The sequence below is a fragment of the Lynx rufus genome, unplaced genomic scaffold (genome assembly GCF_022079265.1).
Source record: "Lynx rufus isolate CCGP_SWC_20201006 ecotype Redwood Valley unplaced genomic scaffold, mLynRuf1.p SCAF_63, whole genome shotgun sequence".
NCBI classification, from domain to species: Eukaryota; Metazoa; Chordata; class Mammalia; order Carnivora; family Felidae; genus Lynx; species Lynx rufus.
The window spans coordinates 283403-306335 of record NW_025814882.1 but is presented as its reverse complement, the minus strand read 5'-3'; the positions used below and the strand labels follow the sequence as shown (position 1 = coordinate 306335).

At 46.7% G+C, this 22933-nt stretch overlaps 1 protein-coding gene and 1 non-coding gene across 2 annotated transcripts; both read left to right on the top strand.

The window, feature by feature from the left end:
* Positions 1-7269: 7269 nt before the first annotated feature.
* Positions 7270-14337, top strand: LOC124500928 (melanoma-associated antigen D4). The gene is made up of 12 exons (XM_047064793.1): positions 7270-7330; positions 8351-8561; positions 8846-9676; positions 10015-10218; positions 10323-10386; positions 10613-10692; positions 11086-11177; positions 11808-11887; positions 11986-12028; positions 12445-12507; positions 13452-13566; positions 13903-14337. Exons 2-12 carry the CDS (start codon positions 8352-8354, stop codon positions 14335-14337), a joined length of 2217 nt encoding a protein of 738 aa, XP_046920749.1. The 5' UTR covers positions 7270-7330; position 8351.
* LOC124500931 (small nucleolar RNA SNORA11) lies at positions 13076-13204 on the top strand. The gene has a single exon (XR_006959662.1). It is a non-coding gene; the product is annotated as a small nucleolar RNA SNORA11 (small nucleolar RNA).
* Positions 14338-22933: the final 8596 nt, after the last annotated feature.

Genomic DNA, 22933 nt, shown 5'->3' with positions numbered 1-22933 from the left:
GTTCTATTGTCTCTCTTTATGTCAACTGCAAACTCTCTTGATTATTGTAGCTTCGTAATAACTGTTGGTTTCTTTTTTATTTTTTTAAGTTTCAATTTAAATTTCAGTTAGTTAATATGCAATGTAATATTAGTTTCAGATGTACAGTGTATGGAGTCAACACTTCTGTACGACATCCGGTCCTCATCACAAGTGCCCTTCTTAATCCTCAACACCTGAAAAAAAAAACAGTGTTGAATTCTGATGGCATAAATCTTTCAAACTGGGTTTCCTTTTCCAAAATTGTCTTAGATACTCTAGGTGTTTTGTATTTCTTTATAAATTTTAGAATCAGTTTATCAATTCCTACAAAAACCCTGATGGGATTATTACAGAGATTGTGCTGAGTCTATTGATGAATTTGTGGCGAATTAAGTCTTTATCAACATTTGGTATTTGAGATAGTATGAACATAGTATATCTCTGCATTTATTTAAGTTTTCTTTAATTGTTTTTGGCAATATTTTAATGTTTTCAGGTAAAATGTTGCACATTCTTCTACCACATCTATACGAAAACAATTTATATTTTTAGGCTATTGTAAATGGAATTTTTGCTATTGCAAATGACATTTTAAATTTCATTTTCTTGAATATTTTTGTGGTATAAAATTTCATTGATTACAATAAAGTTATTGATAATATTCATTTATAATATTTTAACGTTTATTTATTTTTGAGACAGAGAGAGACAGAGCATGAACAGGGGAGGGGCAGAGAGAGGGAGACACAGAATCTGAAACAGGCTCCAGGCTCTGAGCGGTCAGCACAGAGCCCGACGCGGGGCTCGAACTCACGGACCGTGAGATCATGACCTGAGCTGAAGTCGGACGCTTAACCGACCAAGCCACCCAGGCGCCCCTCATTTATAATATTTTAATGTAAGATCATTGATGACAACAGTTCTCTCATTCCTGATACTGGTAACTCGTGTCTTCTCTCTCTCATTTTTTATAATATTTTCCTGTTTTAAAATATTTTTAAATTTATTTTGAGAGACAGAGAGAGAGAGGGAGAAAGAGAGAGAGAGCACATGAGCTGGGGAGGGACAGAGAGAGAGGGAGAGAGAGAGAATCCCAAGCAGCGTCTGCACCACCAGTGCAGAGCCTGATGTGGGTCTTGAACACACAAACCATGATATCATGACCTGAGCCGAAGTCAAGAGCCGGATGCTTAACCCACTGAGCCACGCAGGTGCCCTGTGTCTTCTCTCTTTTATTCCCCTAATCATTCTAGATAAAGGCTTATCAGTTGTACCGATATTCTTTTTTTTAATTTTTTTATGTCCATTTATTTTCGAGAGAGAGAGAGAGAGAGAGAGAGAGAGAGAGAAAGACAGAGAGCAAGCAGGGGAGGGGCAGAGGGAGAGGGAGATACAGAATCTGAAGCACGCTCCAGGCTCCGAGCTGTCAGCACAGAGCCCCACGTGGGGCTGGAACTCACGAACCTCGAGATCATGACCTGAGCCGAAGTCGGATACTTAACCAACTGAGCCACCCAGGCACCCCAATTGTATTCATATTCTTAAAGATCAGACTTAATGTATTTTATTTTCTCTATCATCTACTTCAGTGACTTCTGCACTTTCCCTTATTTCCTTTCTTCTGCTATTTTGGTCTTCACTGTGTCTGCATTTTTGTTTCTAAGTACTGAAGTTTAGGTCATTGATTTGAATTCTTATTTTTATATGTAGGCATCTGTGCTCTATAAATTTCTTTGTAAGGACTGCTTTAGAAACATCCTACTAATTTTAGTAAGTTGTACTTTCTTTTCATTCAGTTCAAATTACTTTCTAAATTTCTTTTTGATTCCCTCTTTCACCCATATGTTACTGAAGAGTGTATTATATACTTTCCAAATACTTTTAAAATATTACAGATACATTTGTGTTATCTACTTCTAATTTAATCCCACTGTCCTCTAGGAAAATCCTTTGGGTGATGCTAATCCTGTCAAATTTAGTAACACTTTTTTATGGCCCAGAATATTGTCTATCGTGGTAAATTTTCATGTATATATGAAAAGAGTGTGTGTTCTTTGCCGTTGGGGAGAGTGTGTGAAAATGTTAATTAGATTAATTTGGGTGATGGTGTTTTTCAGTCTATACTCTTACTGGTTTTGTTTTGTTTTGTTTTGTTTTTTTGTCAACTTGTTCAACTCTTGAGAGAAAAGACTTAAAATCTCTGACCCTAATTGTGAATTTTTCTTTCTTTCATTTATTTCCAAACTCTGTTTAGAATTTTTATGTCCACTTGACCATTTTAACCAATTTTAAATACAAATATAATTGCAAATATAAATATAACCAATTACTATCTCTGGTAATGTATTTTGTTCTGAAATCTGCTTTGTCTGGTATTAATATATCCATTACAGCTTGATTTTGATTACTGCTAGCATGCTATATCTTTTCCCATCCTTTTACTTTTAACCTCTATGTACCTTTACATTTAAAGTGGAATTCATGTACACACCATATAGCTGGATCTTATTTTTAAAATCCATTTGTCATGCTCCACGTCATATGTCACCAGGCAAAAGCAAATTACAACGATGAGATGCCACTACACACTGATTCAAATGGCCCAAATCCAGATCAGTGGCAATGCCAAATGCTGGTGGGAATGTGGAGCAATAGGAACTCTCATTCATTGCCGGTGGGAATGCAAAATTGTACAACCACTTTGGAAGACAGTTGCACAGTTTCTTACCAAACTAAATCTACTCTGACCATACAATCCAGCAAGTGTGCTCCTTGGTATTTACCCAAATGAGCTGAAAATTTAGGTCCACACAAAAATCTCACATATATGTTTATAGCAGCTTCGTTCATAATTGCTAAAACTTGGAAACAACCAAGACATCCTTCATAGGGTAATGAATAAATAAACTGTGGCACATCCAGGCAATGGAATATTATTCAGCATTAAAAAGAAATGAGCCATCAAGCCATGAAAAGACACAGAGGAACCTTACTTAAATGCACATTACCCACTAAAAGAAGCCAATCTAAAAAGGTCACATAGTGTATGATTCCAACTATATGACATTTCAGAAAAGGCAAAACTATGGAAACAGTTTAAAAATACAAAAACATAACAAAACAAAACAAAACAAACAACAAACAAACAAACAAACAACTCAGTGGTTGCCTGTGGTTAGGAAAGAGAGAGGGGTTTGTATGTGGAGCGCAGAGGATTTGGAGGGCAGTGAAACAATTCTGTGTGGTACGATAATGGTGGATACATGTCATTATATATTTGTCCAAACCCATGGAATGCACAAAACCAACAGTGAACACCGATGTGAACCGTGGACTTTGCATGATAATGACGTGTCAGTATAGATTCATTGATTGTAGGAGGAGGTATTCCAGTCTGGTGCAGGATGTTGGTAGTGGGAGAGGCTGTGTCTGTTTTGGGCAAGGGGTTTATGGGATGGCTCTGTACTTTCTGCTCAATTTTGCTCTGAACTTAAAAAGTGCTCTAAAAATAAAGCCTATTTAAGAAAAAGGAATCCAATTTGTCAATCTCTACATTTTAATTGGTGAATTCAATTTGTATTCAATACCATTGTCGATATGGTTGGATTTAAAACTATCATGCTATTTGTTTTCTACTTGCTCATCTGTTGTCTTATTTTGTTTTCCCTTTTAGGACTTATTTTAAAGTATTTCATGATAATACCATTTATCTTCCAAATAGGCTTATTAGCCATAATTTTTTGGATAGGTTTTACATTTGATGCTTCTTTTAACTTACCACAGTCTACCTTCAAGTAATATTGTACTACTTCACATGTAGAATTAGAACCCACCAACAGTATACTTATAGTCCCACTAGGCCCTGTGCTATTATTGTCCAAGAAATTAATTCCACAGAATTTATACTCCACAATGCATTGCTATGAATTTCTGTTTACGCTCTCAATTAATTTATAAAGAAAGTTCCAAAAATTAAAAAAAAGATTATTTTATCGCTATCATCATATTTAACATCTCCAGTATTGTTTATTCATTTGTGTAGAATACATTTATATTTACTGTCATTTTTCTCATGCCTGAAAGACATCCTTTACTATTTCTTGTAGTGCATATCCAATGATGATGAATTATTTCAACACTGGTATGTATGAAAAGAACTTTTAATTCAACTTCACTTTAAAAAGATATTCGTTGAATATAAAAATTCTGAGTTGGCAGTTATTAATTATTTCACTATTATAAAGATGATATGCCACCATCTTATAACTTGCATTGTTTCTGATGAGAAGTTCCCTGTAATTCTTACCTTTGGTGTTGAATGGTTGTATATTTTTTCCAGTTTTCCACTTCCTTAGGAGTCAGGGTAAAGCCCTGGGGGAGCAGATTGGAAAGAAAAATGTCATGAATACACGCCATACGATATCTGTGCGGAGTCACTTAGGTAGATCTTAGATGCATGTGTAGCAAGGAAACACATCTTAAAACCCTATGGCTCAGTGAAAAAAGTTCAAATTTAAGAAAAAATTCAAATTTAAGAAATACATCATGGAGGCATGACGGTTTAACAGGAACCCGATTTACTCTCCCACCTGAATAGCTGCAAACCAAAAAAATTCTAAAGCTTTTACGTCATGGCACTGCAGGCAACAGCAGACAGCGATCCCTGAGAGAAAGGAAACTAATATGGTGAGCTCTCAGATTGCCCAACTCCCCCAATTTCTTTCCTGGATGGAGTTTACAGGCTGTAGCACAGGGAGACTGAACACAAACAGAGCCCAGTGGAGAGCCTGAGTGAAGGAGACAGAGTTGAGAGTTCTGAGAGGCCAACGTGACTAGAATTTGCTGGAAATAAGGGAGGGGAGAGCCACACAGAGAGATAGTTCTGGAGAGCTGCAGAGGCTTCCCATCAGGGTGCAGTGTATGAGCAAAGGGGAGTGGTGGTAGCTGACTTCCGTTTTCTGGAGTGAGTGTGGATAATGGTGCCATTTACTGAGATGGTGAAGATGGGAGTTTTAGAAACAAGAGAGATGGGGAGTCTGAGCCTTTGGGAGGGGTAGTATACCAAGTGACCAGTTCTAGACAGACTCACTGTGAGGAGCCCTTGAGACATCCAAATGGAGATGTCACGTAGGGGAATGAATATATGAGTTTGGATCTCAAAGGCGAGGTTCAAACTGGAGCTGTAGATTTTGGAGTTACTAGCATGTTAGCATAGATATATAGTTATATAGCTTATATATAGAGAGAGGCTGATACAAAAACAAATGTGACAAAAGCTCGCATCATAAGAAAAAAAGTCGTAGCTATGTATGGGGATGGACGTTAAGTAGACTTATTGTGGTGATCATTTCACAATACATAAAAATATTGAATCACTACGTTGCACACCTGAAACTAACATAAAGTCATATGCCAATTATAGCTCAATTTCAGAAAGGAGAAAGGAAGCAAAAACAAGCAAACAAAATGAGTACGAGAGTCCACTATGGCTTTTGTAAAAAGCACAGGTTCAGTTTGAGATGGGAACACAGTATTTTCTATTAGCACTGAGCAGCTTGCCAAGGCTTTCATTTCTAGGGTCTGGTCACCTCCCACAGAAACGTGTTATACAGGAAGGGCTGAAGAGACACAGGCTGCTGACGGGGAGGTTGCTATGCAACAGCTGAGGAAAGTCATCCAGCCAGTCAGAATTGATACTGGTCACTGGAGAGTAAAAGCTGTGGTCCTAGCAATAGCTTCCATTCACACACAGGAGTCCCGGAGAGGCTGACATAAAAACAAATCTAAAAGTCCGCTATGGTTTTTGTAAAAAGCACAGGTTCGATTTGAGTTGGAAACATAGCATTGTCTGCCTCCAAAGCAGTTTCTCCAGTCATTCTGGAAGCACAGCAGCATGTGTTGGGTCGGGTAGGACCCCGGGATGTGCTTCCTGTGCTCTCCATGTTGCATATTGAGAAACCGGGCTCACAGATGTCCAGGGACCGGAGCAGGCTCACACAGCTAGTAGCAACAGACTGGCCCGGCACCCCATCCCTGGAATTCTGAAGACCAGCCCGGTTTCTTTCCACAAGACCACAGCGGCCCCAGGCCCCTGCCCTGCAAGGAACCCTGGGCAAACATTTACTCTGAAGCAGGGCTTGCCATGGCTCAGACACACAAAATGCCTGATTGTCCTGGCCGCTCCAGTGGGCACCAGGAAGGCCTCAGGGGCAGCGTGTTTGTGCCACTCACAGCGAAGAGGCCTGAGGTTAGGTCAGGGAGTGGACCCCAAGGAGCAATTCCCACACCTGGATGGACCCACGCGTGCAGTAGGTGAGGGCTGGAGACTGGGGGTCTCTACCTGTGTCCCGGATACAGAGCATGAGCTTGCGTCTCAGAGAGCACAAACTTTGCTTGTTTGGGACAGGTGTTGGCAGGGCAGGAGAGCTGAGGGGTGGATCTGTCGCTCCAACTGAAGGGGGGGGGGGCGCACCTCAGTCCCCAGGCCAGCCCTACAGGGACATGGGGTCTGGAGTCAGGAAGACCCAGGCCCACATATTGCATTTTCTGTTTACTGGCTCTGTGGCCTTGTCTAGTTCATGCGGTGTGACTGCGCTTCAGCTTTCTGATCTGTAAAATGGGGATGCTGACAGCCACCTCCCAGGGCTGCTGTGAGAGGAAGACAAGCCCCAGTACAGACAGCGCTGTGATGCACACGCTGCATACAGAGTAGCTGGGGAAGCAGATGTTCCCAGTGTGTCTGGGGGCCATAGAGATGGGTAGTGCTGGGCAACACAAAGGCAACTGGCATCCTCTGGCCATTTCCATTCCCCTTGTTACAGTTAGAGACACAGCTAGAGACCTTTGTGTTTGTGACCTAGGGGTCATGCTGGGGAAGCCAGACATAGTGTATTCCAGACCACACCAGAGGAGTTTAGCGGGAACGGGGAGGGCAGGGACGAGAAGCATTGTGCAGGGTGCGGGCACCGAGGGTAGATGATTGGGTGGTCGAACTGCACCCAGAGCTGTGAGTGCGCGACCCTGCGGTCAGAGGAGGGGTGAGGGGTCTCGGGCGGGAAGGAGAAAACGCCCCCCACCCCGCCCACCCACTCTTGGAGTCGCATGCGCACTGGGAACCTGGTGGAGAGGGCTTTTGTTGGGAAAGCGGGCGGGCTGGAGGGGTCCGCGCATGCGCAGGCTGCCCAGACGCGGGGGGTGCGCGGAGAAAAGGGGCGGGGTGGTCGGAGCTGCTGTGCTGGCAGCAGTAGGCGAGGGCGCGGCAGCGGGGTTCCTGGTGCTGAGGACGGACGCCATTGGAGCCCCAGGGAAGGTAAGAATCCAGCCCCGGACTGGACCGGGAGAGGACGAGTGGAACCCGGCACGGTGCGCCCTCCCCGCCCCCAATAGCGGGATCTGAACAAAGCCCAGGCACTCAGAACCTGAGCCCGCTTAGACCCACGGTCTAGGTAGGACACTCCGCCCCCCCCACCCCCCACCTCCGCACCGACCTCTTCCAACAGGAGAGGAGAGTCTTCCAACAGGAGACTCAGGCTCTCTGATCCCCACTTACACTGGAGCCCACAATCCGAACCCCTTTAGCAGACCCGTGTGCACCCTGCTGAGCTATCTTAGAGCAGAGGCCCTACCCCCACCCCAACCACTCCTAGATCACTCCAACCAAGCTGACCCCGTGGGCCCCTTCCTGGAGTTGCGATCCTGGGGTTTGAGACCTCCAGCGCTCTAATTCATGCCTCACCTAATCCGAGCCCCCACCCCCACCCTTCTCACCCCTAGCGCTCCTGTATGAGCCCAACCCAGACCTGAATCATCAGCTGAATGCCCCCGCCTGGACCTAGCCAGAGGGTCTCTGGATTCAGTTTCCCATAGCTTTCCGGGGTCCCGGTAGTCTCAGCCCTCTCATGTCATCTGCTCTCCCCCTTCGTCGTTAAATCCAAGCCCTTTGTTTCTCCCTCTCTCAATGCATCCCCCTTTGGGACTCTTCAGACCCAAGCCCACCAGTCCACCCCCTATTCAAATCTAGAGGCTGGGACGGGGAGCGTGCCCCTCTTGAACTCCCCTTTAAGTGCAGGGAGACCATCGCTATCCCTCTCCTAGTGCTGCGTCTCTGACAGAATCTAATCCAACAGACACCCCCTCCCTCCCTTCTCCCTCCTACCCCTCCCCCCTCTGTCTGCCTTGTACTGCCTAGTAACCTGATGATTGCAGCCTCCCTCCTCCTGAGGGATCCCACCTCCCACTGGATCCCGCCCCTTCCCCCTTGAAGAAGCCTCACCCTCCCTCCCTGGCTAAGCTCTCTTCTCCTTGGGACCACCCTCCCCCCCCCCCCCAGCATGGCTGAGGGAAGCTACCGCATGGAATCAGAAACCTACAACGTTGAAGACATGGATGAGGGTAGCGATGAAGTCGGGGAGGAAGAGATGGTTGAAGGAAATGACTATGAAGAATTTGGTGCTTTTGGAGGCTATGGCACCCTCACCAGCTTTGACATCCGTATCCTCAGAGCCTTTGGGAGCTTGGGTCCAGGCCTTCGCATCTTATCGGTGAGGCTCCTTGGTGGCCACCTGCTGGCCCTGGGCCTTCTCCCTTGTGAAGCTGCTTTGGGGGGGGGGGTGGTGAATGGGAGGGTTGAATGGGGGAGGACTGCCCAGCTTCCCGAGCATTCCCTCTCCTGCTCAGAGAAAGGGGGTTTGGGAAGTCCGGGGTGGGGGGGGCAGGCGGGGGGGTGGGGGTTGGGAGCTGGCTGCAGGGAGGAGGCTGGGTGGGAAGCATGATGTGAGCTTGTAGAACTGTCTGCTTTCCCCTACCCTTCTGTCTGGCCTTGCAGAATGAGCCCTGGGAACTGGAAAACCCTATGCTAGCTAGGACTCTGATGGAGGCATTTCAGCTGGATCCAGAAACACTTGCCAATGAGGCTGCTGCCCATGCTGTCAACGTAGCCCGCGCAGCCGCCTCCAATCGTGCTGCTAGGGCCGCTGCTGCTGCTGCCCGTGCCACCTACAATCAGGTGGTCACTAACCGCCCAGTGGCCACAGACCAGGCTTCAGGAGAAGATACCCAGCCCATGACCTATGCGGCCCAGGCTCAGGCAGCCACCCCTGAGACCACCCTTGCTGCTCCACACATCTCCCAGATGCTAGTCACCAGTGAGATGGCCGCCCCAGGGGCTCCAGCAAAGTCCACACAGCCCCAGACAGGCTCCCAGGCCCAGGAGGCTGCTACTGAGGGTCCTAGTGCTGCCTGTGGTTTCTCTCAGGCTCCGTGTGCCAGTGAGATGGATGCCACCCGGCCCAAGACAGCCTTCCTGGGTCAGAACGATCTCTTTGATTTCACCCAGCCGGCAGGTGTCAGTGGCATGGCCTTCTCCCGCTCCAAGAGGCCTGCCCCGGCCCAAGAGGCTGCCACAGAGGGCCCCAGTGCTGCTTCCGGGGTGCTCCAGGCAGCACCTGCCAGGGAGGGGGCAGCCACCCGGCCCAAGACGACCAAATCTGGAAAGGCTCTCGCCAAGACCCGGTGGGTGGAGCCTCAGAATGCTGTGACAGCAGCTGCTGCCAAGACCAAGATGGCCACAAGCATCCCTGAGCCTGAGGGTGCAGCTGCCCCTGCCCAGCACAGTGCTGAGCCCTGGGTCAGGATGGGAGGCAAGAGGACCAAGAAGGTGAGACCTCCCTGCTGTCTGTACCCCCTCTTGCTCCCCTCCTTTCTCTGCTCTATCCTCTCCTCTCCCCTCCCCTCCCCTCCTCTTTTCTGTCAGCTTGTGCACGTTGGTCCAACACAAGTCTGCTAGCATGCTTTGACTCCACGAAGTCTCTGCCCTCAGGCCTGATGGGAGAAGAGGTTGGCTCGGTGCCGGGCACGTAGTAAGCACTCAGCACATGTCATCCACTGTTTGTACTACCCTCATTTCCAAGTATCTCCTCTGGTTAAGACGTGTGCTGGGCACTTTTGCACAGTGAGTCTGGTAGCCCTGGGTCTCTTCTCTCTCTAATGCTACAGTCCAAGCACCTGGATGACGAATATGAGAGCAGCGAGGAGGAGAGAGAGCCTCCTGCGGTCCCACCGACCTGGAGACCATCGCAGCCTCCGATGACAGTGCGGGCTCATATGGTGCCCCGGCCACCGATGGCCCTGAGGTCCCAGGTACCCTCAAGACATGTCCTGTGCTTGCCACCCCGCAACGTGACCCTTCTGCAAGAGAGGGTAAGAAATCTGCCTTTTCCCCGTCTTCCTCCTCTCCTCTCCTATGGGCCAGTTCTTGGAGGTCAGCCATGCCTTGATCTCCCCGTGTGCTCCTCCTCCTCCAGGCAAATAAACTGGTGAAATATCTGATGATTAAGGACTACAAGAAGATTCCCATCAAGCGCTCAGGTGGGCAACCTGTGCCCCCTCCCTGAGCTCTGCCCTTCCCCCGTCCCCATCCCTACCCTGCGGGGCCTCGCATCACATGTCCCCACCCAGTGTGCCCAGCTGATCGCTCCCATTTGCACAGTACGGGGGTCCCAACTGTGCTCCCCTCAGTGAGGCTGACTGAGGGGGTGCAGCTCTTTGGCCCCTGCTCAGCCCTGGTGCTCTCTCCACCTCTCATCTCCCGCAGACATGATGAAGGATGTCATCCGAGAATACGACGAACATTTCCCTGAGATCATTGAACGAGCAACGTACACTCTGGAAAAGGTGGGCAAAGGGACAGGGGCAGCTCCCTGTAGTACAAGAGCTGCAGGCAGGCCTTGCACCCTGCAGCCCCTTGAGGCCCACCTCCGGCACTACCTGCTCTGGAAGCCCTCCCTAGCTTCTCCACCTGGGAGCGTCCACCTTATGCTTCCATCCCCCGCAGGGTCCTCTCCCTCATGCTCTTTTGAGTGTCTCTTGTCCCCTGAAGTGGGTCCTGTTGCTTTGGCCGGTGCCAGAGCTCCCACAGGGCAGTTCCTCTTCGGCCTCTCTTCTTCAGTCTTCCGCGTGACTTTGGGGTCCCGGCTGAGAGAGAGTTCTGACGGGAAATGAAAGGACTGCCTGCGGGACAGGCAGCGTGGGTTTCTCATGTCCTGTTCTGGTTTCTCCCCCACGTAGAAGTTTGGGATCCACCTGAAGGAAATTGACAAGGAAGAACACCTGTACATTCTCGTGTGCACACGTGATTCCTCAGCTCGTCTCCTGGGAAAGTAAGAAAGGGCAGGCAGGAGGATTGTGGGTTCCTCGCTGGTGCCTCTCCCTTTCCTCTCGGAGAAACGGGAAAACAGGGCTTTGGTGCCTGGCACAGCTCCTACCCACAGTTAGTGGTGCCCAGTGATTAGGGGATGAAAGGGCAGGAGCCTGGGGTCAAGCCTTGGCTGCTCTCAGGGCTTCACCCCCACCCTGGCCACCTCCTCACCCCATCTTCTGGGAAAGCAGGCTCCTTGTTGCCTGTCCCTTCCTGCTACGTGCCTGGCCTGGGCTTGGCAGAGTGGTCCTGGGAGAAGGAAGCTTCCCGTCCAGTCTAACTCCCGGTGCTCAAAGGGCGGGGAAGGTCTGGATATGCCTCCTGTGGACACACTTTTGCCAAGCATTTGCTCCCTGCCCTGACCCCGTTGTGGACACGACTCTGGGAGGGGCTCTTCACATCTACGTTTGATGCGTGAAGCGATTCAGTCTCAGACAGAGGAAAAGATGGTCTGGGTCAGAGAACAAGCCATGCGCAGAGTGGGAAGAACCGCTCTGTAGCCCAGCCATCTGGGAAAGGCTAGTCAGGTGAACCGACCCTAGTCCCTCAGGCAGATGCCTGCCGGATAGAATGCGTCTTTCTCCACCTTTAGGACCAAGGACACCCCCAGGCTGAGCCTCCTCTTGGTGATTCTGGGAGTCATTTTCATGAATGGCAACCGTGCCAGCGAGGGTGAGTGGCTGGACCTGCCGCCGGGGGGGTGGGGGGTGGGGGTTGCCCAGAGTCTCAGCTTTGTGTGTGAAATTCTTGTGTCTCATCTCCTCTCACAGCTGTCCTCTGGGAGGCACTACGCAAGATGGGACTGCGCCCTGGGTATGGTTGGGCTCTCGACTCCCACCCCTCAGTGTTGTCCTTGGGCACCAGTGGCACCAGGGTTGCAGTAGCCTGGTGGCCTGGTGCCAGGGGAGTGGACGTCCTGGACTGGGTAGAGGCAAAGGGTCTCGTCATGGTGCATGGGGAAATGGTCCTGAACTCTCAGCCCCTCACTGCTCCATGTCCCCTCTCTGTCCCCAGATGAGACGTAAGAGAAACCATCAGATTTAGGGATTCCACCAAACCCTTGCCTAGGGTATCCTTGACATCCTTGACGTGCGGCCCCTGGTGCCACCCCAGGCCTCCATGGGGATGCCCCACAGGCTGGGCAGCTCTCAATCCTGCCAGGGAGTGCTCCCGCCCACGTGTCCCTCACTGCCACTGTTCTTGTTATGGATTCCTTTCCTTGCCCTCAGGGTGAGGCACCCATTCCTTGGCGATCTGAGGAAGCTCATTACAGAGGACTTTGTGAAGCAGAAGTAAGTATTGGCCAGGTTAACTTTGTCTCACGCTTGTGCATTCCTCGTGTGCCGATCTGGCCGAGCAGCCATTCTCCATCCCATATCTTAGCACCAGAGGGATAGGTGTCCCTGGTGTGAGTGTGGGTGGCGTCTGGAGTGTTGGCGAGGAGTAGAGATCCAGCTTGGTCTTGGGGAAAGGGAGTACAAGCTGACAGAGAACACGGTGCAGGGTGTGTTACAACCCCCATGCCCTTTGGCACCTGCCCCATAGGCTGTAGTAGAATTTCCCTTGCTTTCCATCCCGGGAACAGGGGACTCAGAGAGTGGAAGTCTGAGCGTGGCCCCCCACAGGTAAGCGCCCCATTTGGCCCTAGAGCCCAGCCCTCCTGGCTTTCTGGTTAGGGCCCACCCAATCCTTAGTCCTTGGAGAACATGCGCGCACCCACACAGGCACACGGACACGTGCACGCGCACGCGCACACCGTCAGGGATATGGGCAGAGTGTGCTGCTCTTCTTCCCTTTAGAGTCGTTCTCTGCAGTGGGCCGTCCCAGGGTTCCTCCAGGCCATGGACGACACCCTGCACTGGGGTGAGCTCAGAGCAGGGCGCCTGATGAAATGGCTCCTCTGTTTACAACACACCCAACGGGACTCTGGGTGCATTGTGACAAGGGGCACAAACTTGTGGCCTTCCTATGAACAGATACCCTACACGTGTCCCACCCTGCACCTCCACGTGGCTTCTGGGCAGGACTGGCGGCCTAAGGCTTTGTAGGCCTCAATCGTGGAGGCAGAAACCCTAGGAGTGAGCGTGGGAGTGAGGCATGGGCTGGAGGTCAGGACCATCCTCCCCCAGAAGCTGAGCTGCAGCATCAGGGCCGGAAAGGGGCCACCTGGGAGCCACTGGTGCAACAACAGGTCTGCCTGGCTGGAAGCAAACGTTTCTCTTCCTCTTGCCCTGAGGTACCTGGAATACAAGAAGGTCCCCAATAGCAGCCCACCCGAGTATGAGTTCCTCTGGGGCCTGCGAGCCCGCCACGAGACCAGCAAGATGAGGGTGCTGCGATTCATTGCCCAGGTAACAGAGAGCCTCTGTTTGGGGCCAGGCGATGGGGTCTGGGTCTGGTCCTTGCTGTACCTTCTTTGTTTCTTGGTCACGGCCTCCTCCCACTGTCTGTCCAGTGAGGATACTGACAGGTTCCTAAGTAGGTCACTGACACAAGTTCACAGACTTAGTAAGCAGGAGGGATGGGGTGAAGCCCCTGGACTGGCCTGGAATAACGGGAGAGTCAGACTCCAGCGGTCTTTATTTGTGTAATGATTATGCACAGCTCCCAGGAGGGTGTATGGCAGGAAGCAGGTGCTCAGTGGAGGTGGGCTAGCTGTTTGGATGGTCGCTGTCACTCTACTGCAGAATCAGAACCGAGACCCCCGGGAGTGGAAGGCTCATTTCCTGGAGGCTGTGGATGATGCATTCAAGACGATGGATGTGGATATGGCTGAGGAGCATGCCAGGGCCCAGATGAGGGCCCAGATGAATATCGGAGACGAAGCTCTGATTGGACGCTGGAGCTGGGACGACATACAGGTGGAGCTCCTGACCTGGGATGAGGACGGAGATTTTGGCGATGCCTGGGCCAGGATTCCCTTCGCTTTCTGGGCCAGATACCATCAGTACATTCTGAATAGCAACCGTGCCAACAGGAGAGCCACTTGGAGGGCTGGTGTCAGCAGTGGCACCAATGGTGGGGCCAGCACCAGCATTCTCGATGGGCCCAGCACCAGCTCCACTATCCGGACCAGAAATGCCGCCAGAACGAGTGCCAACTTCTTCTCCTGGATCCAGTAAGGTTTTCAGTCGCTAAATGAAACTCTGCAGGAGGGCGTGGGAGGGGGCTGTGAGAAGTCGGGGGAGGGCCTGGGAGCAGTGGGGGAACCAAGAGAGTGTGAAAGACATTTGTTCTGTCCTTGCGTCCCTCCCCGTTTCACATATATTTGTATTTCTGCGTCAGCTTTTGTGTCTTGCATTGCAGGCAGCGCTGATGGACTGCGGCCGTCACGCACCAGGCCAGAGTGCCTCCTCAGATCCCTCCCTCACACAGCACTCTAGGCAGCTTCTCCCTGCCCATCTGAGATGGCATGCCAGATGAAGCTCTCTCTGCCCTTCCTGCTTTGGTTGTGTGCTGTTGTTGTGCGCTTCTGTCGTGTTTTCATGTTTTTGGTATCGGTGTTACATTAAAGTTGCAAAATTACTTGGGAAGTTTCTTCCTTTACCTGCGCACGTGGTGCTCTGAGGAGCACGTGGTCGGGTGCTCTGAGATGGCCACGCCCTGCCTCTGCATGGAAGGCAGTAGGTGTGGGTACAGTGCTGGGAGATGCGGAGGTGCCCCCTGAGTGCCTAGACCGTGAGTTTCGAGAGGCTCCAGTCCACAGAGTTACATGATTTCCCACGTGGTACAACCCCAGTTAGATGCCAATGGTGGGGGAGGTGGCAGGAAAAAGGGTGGAGTGGAAGGCTGTGGGTTGGTGCCACGGTCCCTCCCACCACACAACAAGGTCCACAGACATTCACCAATCCCCACCTCCTCCACCCCATCTTTGGAGGCGCCATCTTAAGGGAACCCTTCCCTCATCCTCCACACAACCTCAGCACCTCATCCCTCCCTCAGATGGAGTCTTCAGGGCAAGGAGATAGGCCTCAGCAACATTCTACGCCCTCCAGCAGGTGGAAGGAGGAGCCATTGTTCCCGACAGAGTAGGTTTAATGAAAGTAGAGCTCACCAGCCCATTGCCTGTGACCATGACCTGAGGCCTGTTGGTGGGCTCTGGAGCTCTTCTTCACTGGAAACAGGGCTCTCCCAGTGAAGCCAAAGCAAGGCCTAAGCCCTGGTGTCTTGAAGGGCTGAGTGATCCCTGCGGGAGTGGGGTGGGGACTGCAGTTCCTCCCGTGGACCAAGGTGAGACACCTGGGAGGGCTCAGTGGCAGGCGGGACAGTGGAACTTTCTCAGGCCCCTCAGTGACGTCCTCAGTTGAGGGGACGAGGTCCCAGGTTCAGAAGAGGGAGAGAGTAGTACTAAGGACCCCTGCACCCCATTGCCTCTTTTCCCTGAGAAGAGGTTCCCCTCTCTCACCCACACTAGGCTCCTGACCCAGATCCAGGCACCTAATTGCACAGGCCCAGTGGAGAATGAAAACGTGGGTCTCCCTGTGAAAAAATGATGAAGAATTCCGAGAGGGTGACAGCAGAGCATGGAACCAGGTGTGCAACGCCTGCGAGCACGGGGTCCCATGGGGCTGTGTAGGTCACACCCCCAGGAAGCTGGCTGTGTAAGGTCTCCTCCCCTAAAGTCAGGCTTCGGGTGGGTTTCTGCCTTGTTGGCCACTGCTGTGCTTTCTGTCTTCCTGGCTGCTGGGTCTGGGCTCGGCAACACGGATGCTGTGATTCTGACAGAGATGGATTCCCCTTCACTTTAGCTTTACTGGTGCCTGGCCTGGGATGTGAGAGGGATGGATGATGCCTGGGCCCCAGCCCTGGGGTGGTGGATGACCCAAGACTCTTCTGGCACCCTCACCCTGGAAACCTCCCAGGATCCTGCTGTGCACACAGCAGGATGTGCCTTTTCCTGAATGAGGGTGCAGACACTCACCAAAAGCCACAGGTGTGGGTTTGAGCACTGCGTGCAGAGGACACCTGAGATAAGGCACCTCGTCTGGAAAGGAGGAGAAAGTATGTGGCAATTTATGACAGCTACAATGCGATACCAGTATCATTTGGAAATACATTCAACAAAGTTTAACACCTATTCAGATTAAAAGTTATCTGGAAACTGGGAATAGGAAAAACTTCTTAAATCTGATAAAGGTCATCTGAAACATACTTCATCATTAAAATCTGAAAGCTTTCCCTCTAAGGTCTCTTACCACTCCTAGCCCTGATTGGCAGTCTTACTTAGTGCATTAAGGCAGGATTTGCAAAAAATTGAAAAGGCATACAAGGTGGAAAGAAAGAAGTAAAATTGTCTTTATTCATAACTGAGAAGATCACATACATAGAAAGTTCCACAAGTCCTTTAAAAAATTACTAGAACTCCTGCTAGTGAGATAAGCAAGGTGGCAGGATATGAGGTCCATACCCAAAAATCAATTATAGTTATCTATCCTAGAAACAAAAAAATTGGAAATAAAAATAAAAATATCATTTACAATACATGAAAAACATGAACTTCTTAGGGTGAATTTAACAAAATACATGTGAAGCTGGAAATGAAACATTTACATCGGCATTGCTGAGAGAAATTTGAAAAGATGTAAATGAATGGAGAATAGATGATGTGTTTAGACTTTAAGGCTCAATATTGCTAAGATGAAAACTCTCCCCAAAATGATCTGCTGATTCATAATAATTCAAATGACTAAAAAAACAACAAGGTGGTTATATAAATTTTACTGACATACAAAGGATTGAAATAGCCCAGGGGCGCCTGGGTGGCTCAGTTGGTTAAGTGTCCGACTTCGGTCGTGATCTCACGGTTGGTGAGTTCAGGCCCTGCATCGGACTCCGCATCGGCAGTGTGGAGCCTGGTTGGGATTTTCACTCTCTCCTCTCTCTCTGCCCCTCCCCTGCTCGTGCTTTCTTTCTCTCTCTCAAAATAAATTAATGTACTTAAAAAAAAATCTTTGAAATAGCCAAAACAACTGTGAAAGAGAAGCACATATTTGGAATTCTCATGCTGACTAACTTCCTAAGTTACTATAAAGCTACAGTCATCAAGATAGTGTGATACTAGCATAAATATAGACATGTAAATAAATAGAAAACAAATAGAAAGTCCAGGAATAGAGGTACGCATATATGGGCAATTGATTTTCAACAATAGAGCTAAGGTGATCCAATGAGGGAAAATATGTGCTCAACAAATATTAAAGAAACATTGGAAAAAAATAGAACTTTTGCATTACCTCAAATCACATACAAGGGGAACCCCAAAAAGACAATAAGCATATATGTAAAGGGAAAAATTATGAAACTTGTTCACGGTAACAGGAGAAAAACCTTTGTTAACTTGAGTTAGACCACACTTCCTAGAACACAAAAAGCATGAACAAAAATAGGGAAAAAATGGTAAACTGGCTTTATAAAACAATTTAAAAGGCAAGTTAAACCTTGCTTTTTTGGAAGATCTTGTTAAGAAAATAAAATCCAGTCACAGAGAGGGAGAGTACTTACATGCATGTCTGGACATACAAAAGAAGAACTTACTTGCATGTCTGGACATACAAAAATCTCTTACAACTCAATAATGGGAACACAGAACTTGTTTTAAAAATAGCTAAAATATTTGAACAGACATTTCCCCAAAGAAAATGCATGTCAAATAATTAAACACATGTAAAGTTGCTCAAAGTTGTTAGGCAACAAGAAAATAAAAATTAAAATTGAACCGAGACAGCATACCACAACTACTAGAAAGAGCTACATTCAAATGGGTGGCAATGATGGCAAGGGCTGGTAAGGTGGAGCCACTATGGTTTTCACATGTTAGTGTAAAGACTAGGTACTTTGGCAGTTTTTGGCAGTTTCTTATTAAGGTAGGCATGCAAGTACCATGTAATCTAATCATTCCACTCTTTGTATTTAATTCAGAAAACTAAAAGCACATGTCCACACCAATCTTGTATGTGAATGTTGATAGCAGCTTTATTCACAATGTCCCCAAACTGGAAACATCCCAAATGTCCAGCAGTTGGTGAATGAATAGCAAACTTTGGAATATCCATTCAAAGTATCGCAAAGGAACAAACTACCAACACACACAATGTTTGGGAATATCAAAAGCATTACGTGGTGGACGACTGGAAACAGAATATTGCATGCTGTCTGAATCATTTGACATACAATTCTTGAGAAGACAAAACTATACTGAGACAAGAGATCTTGGTGGTTGGCCAGGGCTGGAGATGGAGCAAGAAGTTTGACTTCAAAGGCACAAGAGGGAAGTTGGCAGGGCACTGGAAATATTCTGAATATTGATAGTGGTGGTGGTTACACACGTTTCAATTTGTCAAAACTCATCAAACTGTACACTTAAATAGGCGCAGTCTATTGAATGTAATTTATGTATCAACAAAACAAAAAAAAACATAAAAGATATTTTACAGACAAAATATAAAATACCTGAAAGCAAGAAATGTATTATATACATTTTCAACAGGTAAGTCATGGTGAAGAGATGCTAGTACACTAGATGATGGATTAGATAAAAATATCTAGAGTAAAACATACAGAGAAAAGATGAAGGAAATACAAAATGAGTAGGAAGAGATTCAGTGGATGCAGAGGCTAACATGGGCGGAACATATTTAATTGAAGTTAAATGAAGAGGAGACAGGGAAAGTGCCTGGGCAATATTTGAACAGACAAGGGCATGCTGTTTCCAAAACTGATGAATAACATGTTGCTTAAGACTCAAGAAACACTAAGAATCTCAAGCAAGAAAGTTCTAAAGCAAACATCTTTTAAACTTACATTGTCAACCTGCAAGAGAGAGAGAGAACATCATGGAAGCAACCACGGCAGATAAAGCTAAAGCCATGGTCTTCAAAACAGAACAATGAGAGCGATGATTGACTTTCAGCATAAACAGGGAAGACCAGAAGTCTCTAGGATGACATATTCAAGGTGTTGAAACAATATAACTGCCAACTTAGGGCTCTATAACCAGGAATAATATCCTTCAAGATGAAGATGAAATAAAGACATTTTCAGATAAACAAAACAATGAAGGTTTCATATTCTTATTATATGATCCAGCAATCATGCTTCTTGGCATTTACCCAAGTGAGTTGAAAACACTTGTCCACTCTAAAACCCGCACACAAAAATTTATAACAGCTTTATTCATAACTGCTAAAACTTGGATGCAATCGTTACAGCATGGTGACTATAGTTAATAATAGTGTATTGTATACTTGAAATTTGCTGAGAGAGTACACATGAAGTGTTCTCACCACAAAAAAAGGGGGTAACTATGTTAATTAGTTTGATCATGGTAGTCATTCCACAATGGATATCAAAATGTTACACTATTCCACCTAAATAGATACAATTATTATTTGTCAACCATACCTCAACAAAGCTGAAACAAAAGATATCCTGCAATAGGTAAGTGCATAAACTGTGGTACATCCATATGATGCAGGGTTACACAGGGAAATAGGGAAAAGTGCTACCAAGTTGCAAAGGGACATTTAGAAACATAAAGACAGGTTGCTACATGTAAAAAGACAATCTGAAAAGGCTACCTACTGTATGAATCCAACGAATGCATATGATATTACGGAAAACGCAAAACTATGGAAACACTAAAAAGATCAATGTTTGCAAGGACTTTGGGGTGAGTCAAGGAAGGGAGACTAAGTGGAACAAAAGGAGGTCTTAGGACACTGAAAGTATTTCACTTTCTTACGCCACACACAAAAATAAATTCAAAATGGATGAAAGACCCACATATGAGACAGGAAACCATCAAAATCCTAGAGGAGAGGGGCACCTGGGTGGCTCAGTCGGTTAAGCATCCAACGTCGGCTCAGGTCATGATCTCACGGTTCGTGGGTTCAAGCTCCATGTTGGGCTCTGTGCTAACACCTCAGAGCCTGGAGCCTGCTCTAGATTCTGTGTCTCCCTTCTCTCTGCCCCTCCCCCACTCACACTCTGTGTGTGTGTGTCTCTCTCTCTCAAAAATAAATAAACAATAAATTTAAAAAAAAAATCCTAGAGGAGGAAACAGGTCAACTTCTTTTACCTCAGCCACAGCAACTTCTTACTAGACATGTCTCCAGAGGCAAGGGAAACAAAAACAAAATTGAAATATTGGGAACTTATCAAGATAAAAACCGTCTGCACAGCAAAGGAAACAATCAACAAAACTAAAAGGAAACTGATGGAATGGGAGAAGATATTTGCAAATGACATATCTGATAAAAAGGGTTAGTATCCAAAATCTGTAAAGAACTTATCAACCTCAACATCCAAAAAACAAATAAACCAGTGAAGAAATGGGAAGATGACATGACTAGATACTTTTCCAAGGAAGACATCCAGATGGCTAACAGACACATGAAAAGATGCTCAACATCACTCATCACAAAGAGAAATACAAATCAAAACTGCAATAAGGTACCACCTCACACCTGTCAGAATGGCTAAAGTGAACAACTTAGGAAGCAACAGGTATTGGCAAGGATGCGGAGAAAGGGGAACCCTTCTGCATTGTCGGTGGGAGCGCAGACTGGTGCAGCCACTCTGGAAAACAGTATGGAGGTTCCTCAAAAAACTAAAAATAGAACTACCCTACAACACAGCAATTGCACTACTATGTATTTATCCAAAGGATACAGGAGTGCTGTTTTGCAGGGGCACATGCACCCCAATGTTTATAGCAGCCCTATCAACAATAGCCAAATTATGGAAAGAGCCCAAATGTCTATCGAATCATGAATGGATAAAGAAGTGGTATATATATTATATGATGGAATACTACTTGGCGATGAAAAAGATGAAACCTTGTCATTTGCAACAACGTGGATGGAACTAGAGGGTATTATGCTAAGCGAAATAAGTCAGTGAGAGAAAGACAAATATCATATGATTTCACTCATGTGTGGAATTTAAGAAACACAATGGATGAACATAGGGGAAGGGAAGGAAAAATAAGATGAAACCAGTGAGACAGGCAAACCATAAGTGACCCATAAATAAAGAGAACAAACTGAAGGTTGCTGGAAGGGAGGTGGGTGGGAGAATGGACTAAATGTGTGTTGGGCATTAAGGAGGTCACTTGTTGGGATGAGCACTGGGTGCTATATGTAAGTGATGAATCCGTGGGTTCTATGCCTGAAAACTCTATGTTAACTAACATGAATTTAAATTAAAAAAAAAAAAAGAAAGAAAACAATAGCCTGTGCCTCTCTTTCAAAATTTAGTAGAATGGCAAATTCAACTCAAGAAGGCAGAAGAAATGAAGTAAGGATAAGAGCATTAATAAGTTAAAGATAAAACAAAATAGTCAAGGTTGGTTCTTCAGAAGGACAATACAATTGATAATCGTCTTTGTGGGCCTGAAGAAAAAGGAGAGAAGTTCTCTAGAAACCAATGTCTGGAACGACTGAAGAGACATGGCTATGAGTAATGACGATATCGGAAGGGCATTAATCAAAATAATAAGCAGCTTTATGTAAATGCAATTGAAGAATTAAAGTAAAAATTTCAAGAAAACACAAAATGACACAAAATCAACAAATTATTCTCTAAATATTAAACACGTGGAATCTGAAGAAAACAACAACAACACAAAACAATGTCCATATTCGGATGATACCACCAATTAATGCAACAAAACTTTCAGGATGAAAAAATGTCAATCTTACATACCTGCTGGAAAATAGCAGAAAGAGGAATCACTTCTCATCTCAGTCCACGAGGCTTTAACATGATAAGAACGTTATAATAAATGAAATGTATAGACTAATCTTTCATATAAGCACAGAAGGAAAAATCATGAATAAAACACTAGCAAAACAAATCCAGTTGTATGTTTTAAAAGGATAATATATCACAAGCAAGTCAGGATTATTCTAGAAATGGAGTGGTTTAGCACCTGAAAAATAAATGTATTCCACAGAATCAATGTGTTAAGAAGAAAAACTTATTATATTCCCTATAGATGCAGAGAAAAGTATTTCATGAATTTGATTCTCAAAAAATAAACATCAAGCGATGTGGAGAATAGGGAAACTTGTACACTGTTGGTGGGAGTGTAAACTGGTATAGGAACTATGGGAAACAGAATGGAAGTTCCTCAAAAAATTAAAAATAAAACTGCCATATGATCCAGCAATTCCGCTTCTGAGTTTATATCCGAAGGAAACAAAATCACTTTCTCGAAGAGATATCTGGATCCCCATGTTCATTTGAGCATTGTGCCCTATAGCCAAACCTTGGAAACAACCTAAGTGTCTATCGAGACATGAATGGATAAAATATATTTTATAATGGGATATTATTCAGTCGTAAAGCAGAGAGATGCCCTGCCATTTGTACAACATGGAAGGATGTTGAGGGCATTCTGCTAAGGGAAATAAGTCAGACAGGCAAAGACAAATACTGTATGGTCTCACTTATGTGTGGAGTCTAAAACAAAGCCCAACACAGAAACAGACAGTGGATGGTGTTTGCCAAGGGCTGGAGGGTGGAGAATGTGGGGAGATGCTGGTCAAAGTGTGAAGAATCTCAGTTAGAAGATGAAAAAGTTCTGGAGGGGTGCATGTACCCCAATGTTTATAGCAGGGCTTTCAACAATAGCCAAATCATGGAAAGAGCTTAATTGTCCATCAGCTGATGAATGGATAAAGAAGATGTGGTTTATATATACAATGGAATACTACT

Bases quoted from the DNA above. Each gene is read 5' to 3' on its own strand.
- LOC124500928 (XM_047064793.1), top strand. From the start codon at position 8,352: ATGGCTGAGGGAAGCTACCGCATGGAATCAGAAACCTACAACGTTGAA. The intron at 12,029-12,444 runs GTATGGTTGGGC...CCTTGCCCTCAG, and splicing joins AAGATGGGACTGCGCCCTGG to GGTGAGGCACCCATTCCTTG. The intron at 13,567-13,902 runs GTAACAGAGAGC...ACTCTACTGCAG, and splicing joins TGCTGCGATTCATTGCCCAG to AATCAGAACCGAGACCCCCG.